General features: G+C 35.2%; 1 protein-coding gene and 2 long non-coding RNA genes across 4 annotated transcripts in view; 2 read left to right on the plus strand and 1 right to left on the minus strand.

The window, feature by feature from the left end:
- The window catches only part of LOC107613296 (structural maintenance of chromosomes protein 2-1), an 11,770-nt gene extending 7,949 nt beyond the window's left edge, over positions 1-3,821 (minus strand). Inside the window, exons 1-8 of one of the 2 annotated variants that reach the window (XR_002352969.1) lie at positions 3,254-3,821; positions 1,999-2,679; positions 1,727-1,870; positions 1,328-1,618; positions 1,051-1,236; positions 772-936; positions 574-633; positions 31-93 (exon numbers count right to left, since the gene is read on the minus strand). Coding sequence is in view for 1 of the 2 variants with exons in the window: in XM_016315242.2 (XP_016170728.1) it covers positions 31-93; positions 574-633; positions 772-936; positions 1,051-1,236; positions 1,328-1,618; positions 1,727-1,870; positions 1,999-2,679; positions 3,254-3,571 (1,908 nt within the window). In the remaining variant the exon portion in view is untranslated. The remainder of the gene's footprint in view (positions 1-30; positions 94-573; positions 634-771; positions 937-1,050; positions 1,237-1,327; positions 1,619-1,726; positions 1,871-1,998; positions 2,680-3,253) is intronic. The other variant, XM_016315242.2, reaches the window with a different exon arrangement.
- LOC110265750 lies at positions 7,866-8,144 on the plus strand. The gene is made up of 2 exons (XR_002352014.1): positions 7,866-7,955; positions 8,039-8,144. It is a non-coding gene; the product is annotated as an uncharacterized LOC110265750 (long non-coding RNA).
- On the plus strand, positions 10,068-10,483 carry LOC110265751. The gene is made up of 2 exons (XR_002352015.1): positions 10,068-10,128; positions 10,214-10,483. It is a non-coding gene; the product is annotated as an uncharacterized LOC110265751 (long non-coding RNA).

Raw genomic sequence — 12,746 nt, forward strand, 5'->3', positions numbered from 1 at the left:
AAGCAGCAAAAGATAGTTTTCATCAATTACCTCCTTTGCAGCTTCCATGGTCTTGCAAACAAAAGTTGAACCAAAAACGTACTCCATTGCTCTCTGAAACAAAAGTACAAATTAAAAACAAAACTGAGTAGTTTATCCAAAATAAAAAAAAGTTCAATCTCAGCATCAAATTAGTTGATTGAGTTTGGCTTAGCTTATTTTGTGTTCAAGACAGCTTCAATCAACATCTTTCCAACAAAGTTTAGGGGAAAGAACAGCAATTCTTTTACCCCCCAAAATATAGTAAAAAATAAGCATGCAACAATTTTTTTTAGCAGCTGAATAAAATGTCCGTAATATGAAATTCAAAATAAAACTAGAGATGTTTCGTACAAATTGAAAAGGCATTGAAACTGCTTTCAGTACCAATGATTCTATTATATATCATTCAGATTGGAGGGAGGGTAAAAAGGGAACACGAACAGAAAAAAAATTATTAGCTGACCCATCTAGTGGGAATAAGACTTAGTTTTTGCAGTTGTGTGGAGCAGGGAATATTAATATTAATATAAATATAAATTCAAGGAGTAGCACCTTCAATTCTTCTTCATAACCAACCAAAGAAAGTGCTATTTCAGCATTCTCTTTCCCCACCTGAAATTCAAGTATGAAAAATCGTCAGCAAAGTTAGGTAAGGAATCAAGTCAGTCAGAATGCAAATTAATGAGATAAAGAAAAAAAATAAAAATAAAAATAAAAACTAAGTGAGAGATAAAAGTTGCAGAGACCAACCAATCTAGCGGCCTCTTGTTGAACTCTAGCGGGAACACTATAGGATTGTATTTTGTTCAAGGGTATGATTGTCACTCTTCTTCTAAGTTTGCCATTCTGTAGTAGCTGCTTTCCAGTATCTTCTGTGTCAACAACAACATTAAACAACTTTCCACCTGCTGTAACCTGAAAGTAAACATGCACTATGGGATTAACATATAAATGAATTTTTACTAACAAATTCAGATAAATGTTATCATACGTGTTCACCAAAAAAATAATGTTATCATGCTATCCAACCTCTAAGGCAGTCATTGTGGACTTATCCTTTACTTTGATGAGTTTTGCAACGACACCTTTCACCTTTGATCTATCAAAGTTTTTGACAGGATCACAATACGTGAATTCAACATTTGACAAGTATGCCGAAATATTGCGTATTTCATCCTTCCACTTTTGTACACAATCCATCTCAGATGCACGATCCTGAAAAGTTTTTTTATAGACGAAAATATCTTAGTGCTAACCCTGTTAGATTGTAGAGAAGTGAATAGAAGCAAAACAAAGCCGATCTAACCCTTTGCAGAGCTTCCATCTCTCCTTCTTTATATGGAATAGACTCCAATTCGATCTTAACATTTTCCACGTCTTTTCTTCTAGCGGCAAGCTCATTTTCTACAGAAACAGCTTCTTCACGCTTTGACCTTAATTGTTTAGTTTTCTCTTTCAGTTCCTTTTCACAATGGCTAATTTTGGTTTTCAACTGTTTCAGTTCTGTTTCAGCACTCCCAACTGCTATCTTTGCATCAGCTAGTTGATCCTCTAAGCATTGCTCTTCATTCCCACTGCTCTTGCCAGCTATAACACCCTGCCAATAGTTTTGAGCAATAGAATACAAAAAATCCACCTCAACCTGATAGTCTACCCATTGACATGAGAAAGTTGTGAACATGAAACCAATATATGCTTATGGTACCTGATATTCTTTCTCATGCTCATCCAGCCTCTTAGTAAGCTCATCGACCCTCTTTTTAAGATCTGCAGCTCCCTCTTCAGCTTTTTTAACAGCATTGGCCTTCTCTTCTACAGATTGCTTCAGTTCTTCAATATTTTTCTCAATCTTAAAAATATCCAGGGTTTAAACTCAAATATCAGGTTCACAAAATGGACATTTTAAAATTAGCATTTAAATGAATCTATAATCATTAGTACCAAACAAAGTTAATATCAAAATTACTTCCTACTTACATTATCCTTGTTGGTTTTTTCACTTCGGAGAGTGTCTTTCTTATTATTTAACACAGATGTTTGCTTGACAAGACTCTGAGAAAGTGCATCTACTTTATCTGAGAGAGATTTCACTTCTCCACCCATTCTTGCCTCTTTTTCAGAAGTCAACTGAGCTATTTTTGTTTCCATTTCCTTTATTTCTACCTGAGCCTTCTTAGCACTTTCATCAATCTCGGTTATCTTTGATTTTGCTTGTTCCACCTCAGATCTAGCATTGTCTTTAATCCTCTCTGCTTGAACAAACTCATAAGCAATACAAAATCTTCTAAGCCTATCTAAATCAGCATTGCCATTAGCCCATTGCATATACTGCATCCTTTCTTTTCTCAACTTCTCCAATGCAGGCAATATCTCCTGATCAAGAAGCTTGTTAATCTCGTCAACCTTACTTTGCTTCTTCTCAAGTGTTTTTAGAGCAGCCTCTTTCTTGGTCTCATACATTCTCGTCCCTGCAGCTTCCTCAAGCATAGACAATATCTCTGGTGGCTTCATATTTAAAACCTTAGTGATGCGCCCTTGCATTATGAGAAAATGTGGATTATTAACATTTAGCTGCACCGAATGAAAAAGATTCTGGACTTGACTAGGCTGTGCAAGCTTCCCATTGATCAAATACTTATTCCTCCCTCCAACTACTATCTGCATTGTGCGTCAATTAAACACATAGGTATACAAAACAAGAATTACTAACTATCATCTGACTTTAGAAGCAATAGTTACCTAAACAGTGCAGTGAACAACCACTTGAAACCTTAAAAGTATCATGAGAAAATCAGTTCACACAACTATGAATCTTAGAACCCATAAGTCAACTTTTTTTAGTTTAACATTTTATTTTCTTTTATGTTAAATAGTTTCGAAATTAGAAATTACAAAGCTGTAAAAAGATCTTAACTAACCAGAACTAAAAAATATATATATATACAGAAGCTAGACAGACAAAAACAAAACCCATATAAAATAATGCTTTCTTTTTTTTCAAAATTACATACTATAAGTTTTATTTTATTTTTTGTCAACTGTTGTTTGCCAATAATGTACAAAAGTATAACTAGTATACAAAAGAGAAATTGCGAGCTCTTAACAGACAACTTAACGAAAGATTAAAACGACCACTTATAAACGGCTAGTATAGAAAATTTAATTCAACCAAAACATCTAAATGCATCAGAAACAGATAAATTCAACAAATTAAAAATTAAAATACAGTAACCTGTCTTGTTACTGTAATCTCAGAATGGTCTTCATATCCGAGAGGGCTTCGACTCCTATCAGAGTTGTCGAAAACAATTGAAACCGTCGCCTTCGTAATCCCCGCTTGTCCCTGCTTGTAAACAAGCTCCTGGAGGTTCGAAGCTCGAACCTGCTGCAAATTGGTGATACCCAGCACGAAGCAAATCGAATCGAGAATGTTCGATTTGCCGGAACCGTTCAGGCCCGTTATGGCATTGAAGAACGGATCGAAACCCGGAACAACGGTTCGCGTCGCATATGATTTGAAACCTTCCAAGCAAACCTCCTTAATGTACATCGCTTGAAAGTAGAAAAATTTGGGAATAAAAATGGAAGAAATGAAGGGTGTAGGGTTTTGGAGATCGAAACCCTAAATGAAAGAGCTTTGGTTGAGTGCTTCACCGGGGGTTGTTGAAGGTTTCAGGATTTAGAGAGTGGGAAAAGGGAGAGAAAGACTTTGAAATTTGAATTTTGAGGTAAGTGATGATGGATTTGCGTTGTTTACTTGTTTTGTTGTGTTCATGTGTTGAAGACTTGAAGTCAAGGAAATGACCAAAAGGCGGGAAAATACTTTTGGAGTTTTGGTTATCGTTTAGAATTTTAGACAAAATCCAAAAATAATATTTTTTATCAAAAATTTTATTGTCTTGTGAACAAATAATTATCAAAAACTAAAATAGGTATTTATCCAAATTTCTAGCATTAAAAATACTAAGTTATTGATTAATAACAATTCGAAGAAAGAAAAAAAATCACACGGGGGAAAACGAGAGTCGTAACTCTAAAGTCTAATGAGAATATATTTGTTTTCAATTTTAGTATTTTTTGAAAAAAATATTTTATAAACGAGCAAACCGAAAAAAATAGTGTTTCTTTTTCCTTTAAACATAAAAAAAAATTAAAAATACTATAAACACAGTCATAACTTTAAGCAGTGATGCTTTTTAAATTATAAAAATATTGTCTATCATTTTATTAGATAATACTAATTTTTAAAATTTAAAATATAGTTATGCTTATTTTTGGAATTTTTTATTTTTAATCTTTTTTAAAATTTTGTATGTTAAGAGAAAAAGGAAGTACTTAGTAAAACAATAAAATTTTATTTTTTCATTTTGTTCTTTTGTAAAATATTTTTTTCAAAAGATACTAAAATTGAAAACAAATTACTACTAGAAAATTGTATATTACAAATAAATTTGTAAACAAATTTGATTTTCGTAATTTTTAGTTATCGAGAAAATTATTAATAGATTTTGTCCATTAATAATAATTTACTAATAAATATTTGTTTGTCAGTAATTTTCAACAAATTTTTGTTGCCAATGACAAATTTTTCTTTCATAATTGCTTCAATTTATTTGGCCGAGAGCGTTATATTTTTCAATAGATTTTTTTGTCGTCGTTAATTATAGTCAAATTTACCAATAGATTTTTTATCAATAATATATTTCAAAAAGCATTAATAATTATTCCAGGCCTGCTACACATACAAGTAATAAGACCTTACAAGTGATACAAGTCCCCAGCCCACAAACATTCCACAAGCGCACTGAATTATATTGAATGGAGCGTAACATTCACGCGTTCCACTCAAACGGTTACGCTTCGGGTAAACCGTCTCTTAATGGCAGACTCTTCCACTTCTTCCACTTCTCAAAGCCATTCAGAGAAAAAGCAAACATTCCATTTTCGAGCATCATTCGATACTGAAGATATACAACTCGTCGCTAAGATTCGAAAATTCCATCAACACAACATAGAACTCTCGATCAAGAATCTCCAGAGAAAACAAAGCTATAATACTCAAGGTACGTTACATTACCATTCATGTATATTTTCCACATTTCGAAATTGAAGAACTAGGTTTTACTGTTCTTCTACGTTGTTGTGCGTTTTACTATTCTTCTTGCTCTACGTCTCATTTTACAGTTTATCATGTTCTACTTGTTCTAGGTTTTAATGTTATTCTTGGTTTTATGTTACACTGTTCTTCTTAGTTCTTCTAGGTGTTACTGTTCTTGTTGTTCTAGTTCTTCTGGTAACTGATTTTTTGGGGGTATATTCCGTAGTTTGGTGGGTGTATATGAGGTAATTTGTTGGGTGTATATGGCACAAATTGTTGGGTGTATATTTCTGAACTGATATACTGTAATAGTCAGCAGTTGCAACTGTTCTTATATTTGCTTGTCCATGGGTGTATATTGCTTGACCTTGTATATTGATGCATGTTTGAGTGATATCTGACTGATATATATGGGTGTATCTGAATCATATCTATGGGTGTATTTTACTGATATCTATGGGTGTATCTGACTCATATATATGGGTGTATCTTGCTGATATATATGTGTGTATTTTTCATTTCAGAAAAAATGGCAGCGAGAAACCAAGTTGAAAAAAATGTAAGAACAAATATATGTCTTAGATGAAATCAGTTTTATATAATAGAAATCAGTTTTATATAATTTTATTCTTGTTTACAGCAAACCAAAGACCTTAAGTGTGCAACACATTTGTTAAGTGATAAATTCAGAAACATGAGTGAGGAGAAGAAAACGATTGTCAGGGATTTGGGATTCGGTGGCTTGATGCACATTCCACCACTAAAGGTGCATCACCAAGTGTTAAGGAAGCTGGCTAACAACTTCAAATTAGGGGAGAAGAGACTGGAAATCGGATACGGTTCTTTTAAAATAACACAAAAAAAAAAAAAATAGGTGATGCGCTTGGCATCAACACAACAGGTAACTCGCTAAAAATTATAGTTGTATATTAACTGATGCTTGGGTGTATTTTAGTTGATGCTTGGGTGTATTTGAACTGATTTTCATACTATGTTGTTTTTCTTTTTGTAGGATATCTATTTCCTCAGAAAGTCGATTATAAGAAACTTTCTGAGGATGACAAAGAAATTTTTAGAAGATTCCAGGGTAAGACCCTCAAAAGTCTTATAGATGAGATGATGGATATTGGCGTTGGTAACGAAGAGGATCGCGTAATGTTCAAGAGGATTTTCATCCTCTATATACAGATGGCGTTCTTTTTACCAACGACAATAAACAAAATCTCGCCTGTGCACCTGGCCCCAATTTTTGAGATGGACACCATAACAGAGCGAAACTGGGGAGGGCATATTTTGAATTTTATCGTCAAGGGCATAACCGACTACAAGGAGAAAAAGGAAAAGGCAATTGATGGCTGCCTCTTTGTCCTGATGATAATTTACTTTCATCTTTCTAAAAATAAAGGCAAGAAGAGGGCTGAAAGACCGCCAAAACCCTGGATTGCCAACTGGAGTAAGGAGCAGTTGAACGAAAGAATGACGGCGGAAAGAGGGGAAAATATGGTAAGTGAACATAATATGTTGGGTGTATTTTATTTACCTGAATGCTGCTAACTAAAATATCTAATGTTTCAGGGGATTGTAAAGATGGCGCAAACAAGAGAGAAAATGAAAAAAATAGAGAAAAAAGAAAAAAAACAAGAAATCAAAAAAACAAAAAAAAGGAAGGCAATTTCAACATCGTCTTCGGAGAAAGAAACAACTGATAGTGACAGTTCTACCTCTGAGTCTGAGACTCAAGAAGACTCAGAGGATTCACCAAGAAAACAACCCAGCAAAAAGGGGAAAAAGTAAGTACCATACTTAGGTGTATTTTCTTTATCGAGTTGGGTGTATTTTGTGGAACCATTTGGGTGTATTTTGTTTATGAAGTTGGGTGTATGTTGTTTATTAAGTTGGGTGTATTTTGTTTGTTGTGTTGGGTGTATATTGTCCATTCAGTTGGTTGTATCTTGTGCATTCATTTGGGTGTATTTTATATCTTTAGTATGTTCTAAATAATGATTGTTTGCCTTCCAGAATGGACTTCAAAAAAAGAAAGAAGAGTCAAGAGGATTCTGATTCAGAATCTGAATCAACTGATGAGTAATGTTCTGAAATTATTACTCCTTTCTTTTGGCTTAATTATCAAGATTTCTTATTTTTGTTAACATCTTCTTTTATGAATGTAGTGAGACATATGAAATATCAAGTGACGAACTGGATGAATGGCTAGGGCAAAACGTTGATAAATCTGCTGCAGAGGGGTATGTCTTGCTGGGCTGTCTATTTCATATTTTGTTGTGTTTTGTATGCTAATAATTGTTTCTTGTTTCGCAGCGAGAACCAACCTGACCTGCGATCGACAGAAGGTCGCTATGTCTCCTCTGAAACGTAAGAAGCATTATTTAATAAAATCTTGTTATCATGATTTACCTGTATCATATTTTGTCTGAATAACATGAAATCTGTTTAGAATACCGAACGTGAACTTGGGAAGTGATGATCTTTCCTCTCAAGGACACACAGAATAAAGTAGTGTAAACAGGCCGACAGAGAGCATGTAATTTTTCTTTCAAATAACCGTTACTTTTGTTCTTTTATTACCTTCTACTTCTAATTCTGTATATATTTTTTTTAGAAAAAAAAGCCCTTTATTATTTTATTCGAGAAAAAAAAGGCAGGAAAAAAAAGCAAAAACTGCAAGTATGTAAGTTCTCAAAAAACAAAGCATGTCTTTCTTTTGAATTGTTCGGGTGTATTTTAGGTTGAGTCTGGTTCAAGAGTCAGCCAGTGAGCCGGCTGATTCGAATATAATGGTTGTGAGGGAAGAGACACCGTCGAAAGGGCTTGCAATGTGAGTTTTTCAAGAATATTTCAACCTTATAACCTTATTATTTTCAAAGGCGTTGTTAACCTTTCATTTTTCTTCTTGTTTAGAGTTCCGATTCAAGTTTTTGTGCCAGTGTCCCAAACAACCACTGTGCCGGAATTTGAAGAAACACCTGAGACAGATTTTGAACCAACCCCTCTGCTACAAATTGAAGGAACTACAAAAACTTAAGAAATAGTATTGGGTGTATATTTGTTTAGAGTTTGGGTGTATATTGGGTTACAGTTCGGGTGTATATTTGGTTACAGTTTGGGTGTATATTGTTCCTGAATAGTTTTTTTTACGCCATGATTAATTTTGTGTAACTGTGCAGCACTCCTGAACCCCCCCCCAACAACTTGAAGAAAGCACACCCACGCTTTCCCCAGCTCCATCTAAAATGTAAGTTCATCAGAGTAAAATCAATCTTTGCTTATCATCCGTATATTATTACTCTTATAATACGTTATACATGATCACGCAGTTATCCAGCCGCAGAAGACGCTGCTGCGCTGATGATGATGGCACGGACAGCATCGTATGTTCCTAAAACAGATCCAATGCCATCATTCAGCCTTGGCTTGACTGATTCAAGCCAAGAAGAAGCAGCAACGCAGGAGGGAGCGTCAACGCAGGAGGGAGCGTCAACGCAGGAGGCAGACAGGGCAAAAACTCCAGAAACTGCAAATTTGCTAGAACAATTAGAGGATTTGGTACAAAAAATAGCAAGCAGTGCGGCGAAAGAAGAAAGTAAAAGTCCACAAATTCAAAAGGAGACTGGCGGAGAAAGTTCTGGGAAGTTTGAAACTCCTGCGGGAATAAATCAAAATACGGGTGATATGAAAGAGAAGTGCTACATCTGGGCAACGCGAGTGAAGACATACGCAGATGGCAAAACTAACGAGTTTGACAACGTGTGCACTCTGATTGCCCAAGATAAATACATATTGTCTAGAATGCACCTTGCATCGCTCGAGGCAGGAAGTTATATAGAAGCTGATGTAATATTAGAATAACATTAATGTTTTTACCCCAAAGTTAACTGCATTGTTTATTAATGTAAATTGATTTCGGCATATATTTTTAGATTGTATCTGCCATGTGCCTCATCCTCAACCAGAAAAATGATAAAAGGTTTCGACAACAAGTATACTGTCTCCCCCCTGATATTGTGGTAAGTGTTACTTCTACGATTTTTGTGTGTATTTTCTGTATTCCTTAGGGTGTATATTCTCTGATCAACTGGGTCTGTTTTTGTATTCATTTGGGTGTATTTTTTACGTTCAATTGGGTGTAAGTTGTGTAGTCATTTGGGTTTATTTAAAGTATTCACTTGGATGTATTTTCAGTATTTCATTTGTTGCTTTACAATTGTTGCAGAACATGGCCGTTTCGAAGCACCCAAACGGGGAATTCATATCACCTAAAACCAATAAAGAATTCAGAGTGGAAGACTACCCAATGTTTATTCCCTTCATAGATGCAAAAAAATTAACTTCGCATCGATATGTAAGTTTTCATTTGTAAAATTTGTTAGTACCGTTCTTTACTTATATGCCAAATAAAATAACACACTGTTGAAATGTGGCAATCCTTCAGATTTTTGCGCCTGTTTGCTACTCAGACCATTGATGGTTATGGGTGATTGATACAACAAAGCGGAGATTTTATATACTTGACCCGCTACACAAGAAAGCTCCAAGCAATGAGAGAAAGCAGCTTAATAAATTCACTGTAAGTTGGCTCTGTGTTCTTTATTTTAATAGATAGGTGTATTTCAATTCAATATAAGGTATATGTATGTTTTGCTTTGGGTGTAAGTATGTTCTCCTTTGGGTGTATTTCATTCGGGTGTATTACTGATTTGTTTTGTTTTTTAATGGATATGTAATTTCAAGAATTAGAGCATATGCCGGCGGGACACCTATGAAGAAAAAGGAGAATGAGTTGGAAATTAAAGCAACATACGTTAATATCTCAGGCCAAAAATCAAGGTATAAATTTGTGACTCTGAACATAAAACTTTCCTAAATGAGATTTGTAATTTATTTTCTTCGTTTTCAGCTATGACTGTGCTATTTACGTTATGAAGTGGCTTGAGTTAATTGAGCCCGAAAACATTAAAAGGGCGAAGTATGAATGGGATAATTGGCCACAGGTAACTGTCTTTAAAACTATATAACTCTGTATTACTTTACTGAATTAATATTGTTGTTTAAACAGAATATACTTTTTAATTGTAGGACGAGGTGGACCACTATAGAGTAGAATATGCTTCGCGGATACTATTCAGTGAAATGAATAAAGAGAGAGATCAAGCAATTAGAGCGAGTAATGCAATAAGACTGTCCAAACCATCCTCAGTATTATTGAGTCCATTTTGTCAGATAAATTCTACTGATATAGAAACTGAGTAATCTAACTGCTAGCTAGTTTGTAAATTGAACAAATGTTGTAAAAATTTGCCATTTATAAACAACTTCTATTCAATGAAATTTTTTTCCATAGTTAAACTGTCCGTGCTGTTAAACTGTCTGTGCTGTATTCAAAAGCTCTATATTACAAGTGGTAAAATATGAAGAAAAACATCAAGGCAGATCTAAACACAAATTATAAACTTTTACACCGAACGAAAGTTTAATATACACCCAAGATTGCTTAAATATACACCCAAACTGTCTGTGCTGTTAAACTGTCTGTGCTGTATTCAAAATGTATGAATTACAGGTACTATAATATGAAGAAAAATATAAAATCAAATATACACCCATAACCTGCGATTTTTTACACCCAAAGAAAGTTGAATATACACCCTGAGATCTACCCCCCTAATGCTTTGAGCCTAAAACCCTGAACCCTAAACACTTAAAACCTAAACCCTTACCCCTAACCTGTAAACCCTAAAAACCTAAACCCTAAATATATGTATCTATATGTAAAATGTGAATCACAAGAAAATTCACAAAAATACACCCAAAAGAACAGTGCTTTTACACCCATATTCTGTAACTATACACCCAAAGAGTTATCCCCTGCTGCTGGTACCCTGAACTGATAATTCATAACATGTCCTTGATATTGGCTGGAATTTGAATGCACCACTAATGCAGCATCAAACAAGTTTATCTGAATATAACAAACTCACATATTAGCTAAACTATTAACGAGAAAAATAAATTCAATCACCACAAATTTAAAGAACATTACTTTTACCTTGCTTAAAACTTTCGGTTTCTTCTTCTTTGTGGCATTTGCAATCTGTTTGTCCAACTTTGAACCTAGCCTATTTTTTGGACGTCCTCTTGTTCGAATCCTTGGCGGGTTTTGAAGCTCGTTAACGGATTCCAAGTTGGCATCTTCGTGGGATAAAGAACATGTCCCCTTCCTTTTGGCTTTTAATGATTCCATCTCAGCCATGACGTTATCGTACGCACGGTGCAGAATTGCAGTCAGCTCCTCCGATTCGGATGCAAATTCGCAAATATTTTGCGAACGAAAAACCAATTGGTCAAACATCTTGCTTCTTGGCTCCAACAGTGGCTCGTCGTGGCTGCTCTTGATGTGTGTCGCCTCTTTACCTTCTTGCTCCATCGTTCCAGTATATATCTAGGTGACACTTGGCTTACTCGTTCAAAGCTTAACACGCTTAGTGCGTGACGGCATAGTATCCCTCTTGACTCGAATAATAAGCATTGGCATTTTACCTCAGCTGCTACTGAGTCGTAAGTAACCACAAACTTGTTGAATATTGAGCTGGAAACTTGTTCTCCGACTTCGTATACTGAATAGCCTAGAGCGAAATTCATTAATCTGGTGATGCAATTCGCCTTTCCTCTGAATTGCGCTTGGACTTCCCTAAACTTTTGATGAGTGTACACATCTTGAAACTGAGCTTCAATGGAGGATTTGGTTGCACACGGTATGACTGTATGAAAATCTGCAGCATCTGATTCTCTCTCTGCTTGCTCCTTGCTTCCGAGGCAATTATCGTATTGTTTGATGAACTGAATAAGCGAGCTGTTCCGGGTGATAAACTTGTTAAAAAATGAATGTATGCTCTCGCTCCTTTGTGTGCTTCTCATCCCTGCCCAGAAGTGGTGATCCAGATAGATAGGAACCCATATATGACGGTCTTCATACAGATCTGCAGAATACACCCAAACACAGACTATAAATACACCCGAAAAAACATGCAATTTACACCTCTACTGCAGATTTTTAACAAACATTACCTGAAAGCCACTTGTTGTCCATAAGACCAAAATTTAGCAGAAAATTATTCCAATTCCTATCGAATGAGTCTTTGCTATGAGAGTTCCTAACAACTTGGCTCATTTCTTGTTCAATATCTGCATGTCCCTTGTACCCGTTTAATTTGCTTGGTATCTTCTTCATGATGTGCCAAATACACCAACGGTGAATTGTTGTTGGCATACAGGCCTCTAAAGCCCTTTTCATTGATGCGCATTGATCGGTGAGAAACTCTTTCGGAGCGTTTCCTCCCATGCAACGAAGCCAACATTGAAATAACCATTTGAATGATTCAATTTCTTCGTTTTTCATCAAAGAGCATCCGAGAAGTGTTGACTGACCGTGGTGATTCACCCCGACAAAAGAACCACAAACCAAATTATACCTGAAACAAATTACCATAGTGCAAAATGGTAAATCATTAGGTACACCCAACAAATGCTTCGTATACACCCAATGAAACAGCCAATATAAACCTCTGCTGCGGATTCGTAAAAATAAATTAATTTAGCATCATAAACAGGG

The sequence above is a fragment of the Arachis ipaensis genome, chromosome B08 (genome assembly GCF_000816755.2).
Source record: "Arachis ipaensis cultivar K30076 chromosome B08, Araip1.1, whole genome shotgun sequence".
NCBI lineage: Eukaryota > Viridiplantae > Streptophyta > Magnoliopsida > Fabales > Fabaceae > Arachis > Arachis ipaensis.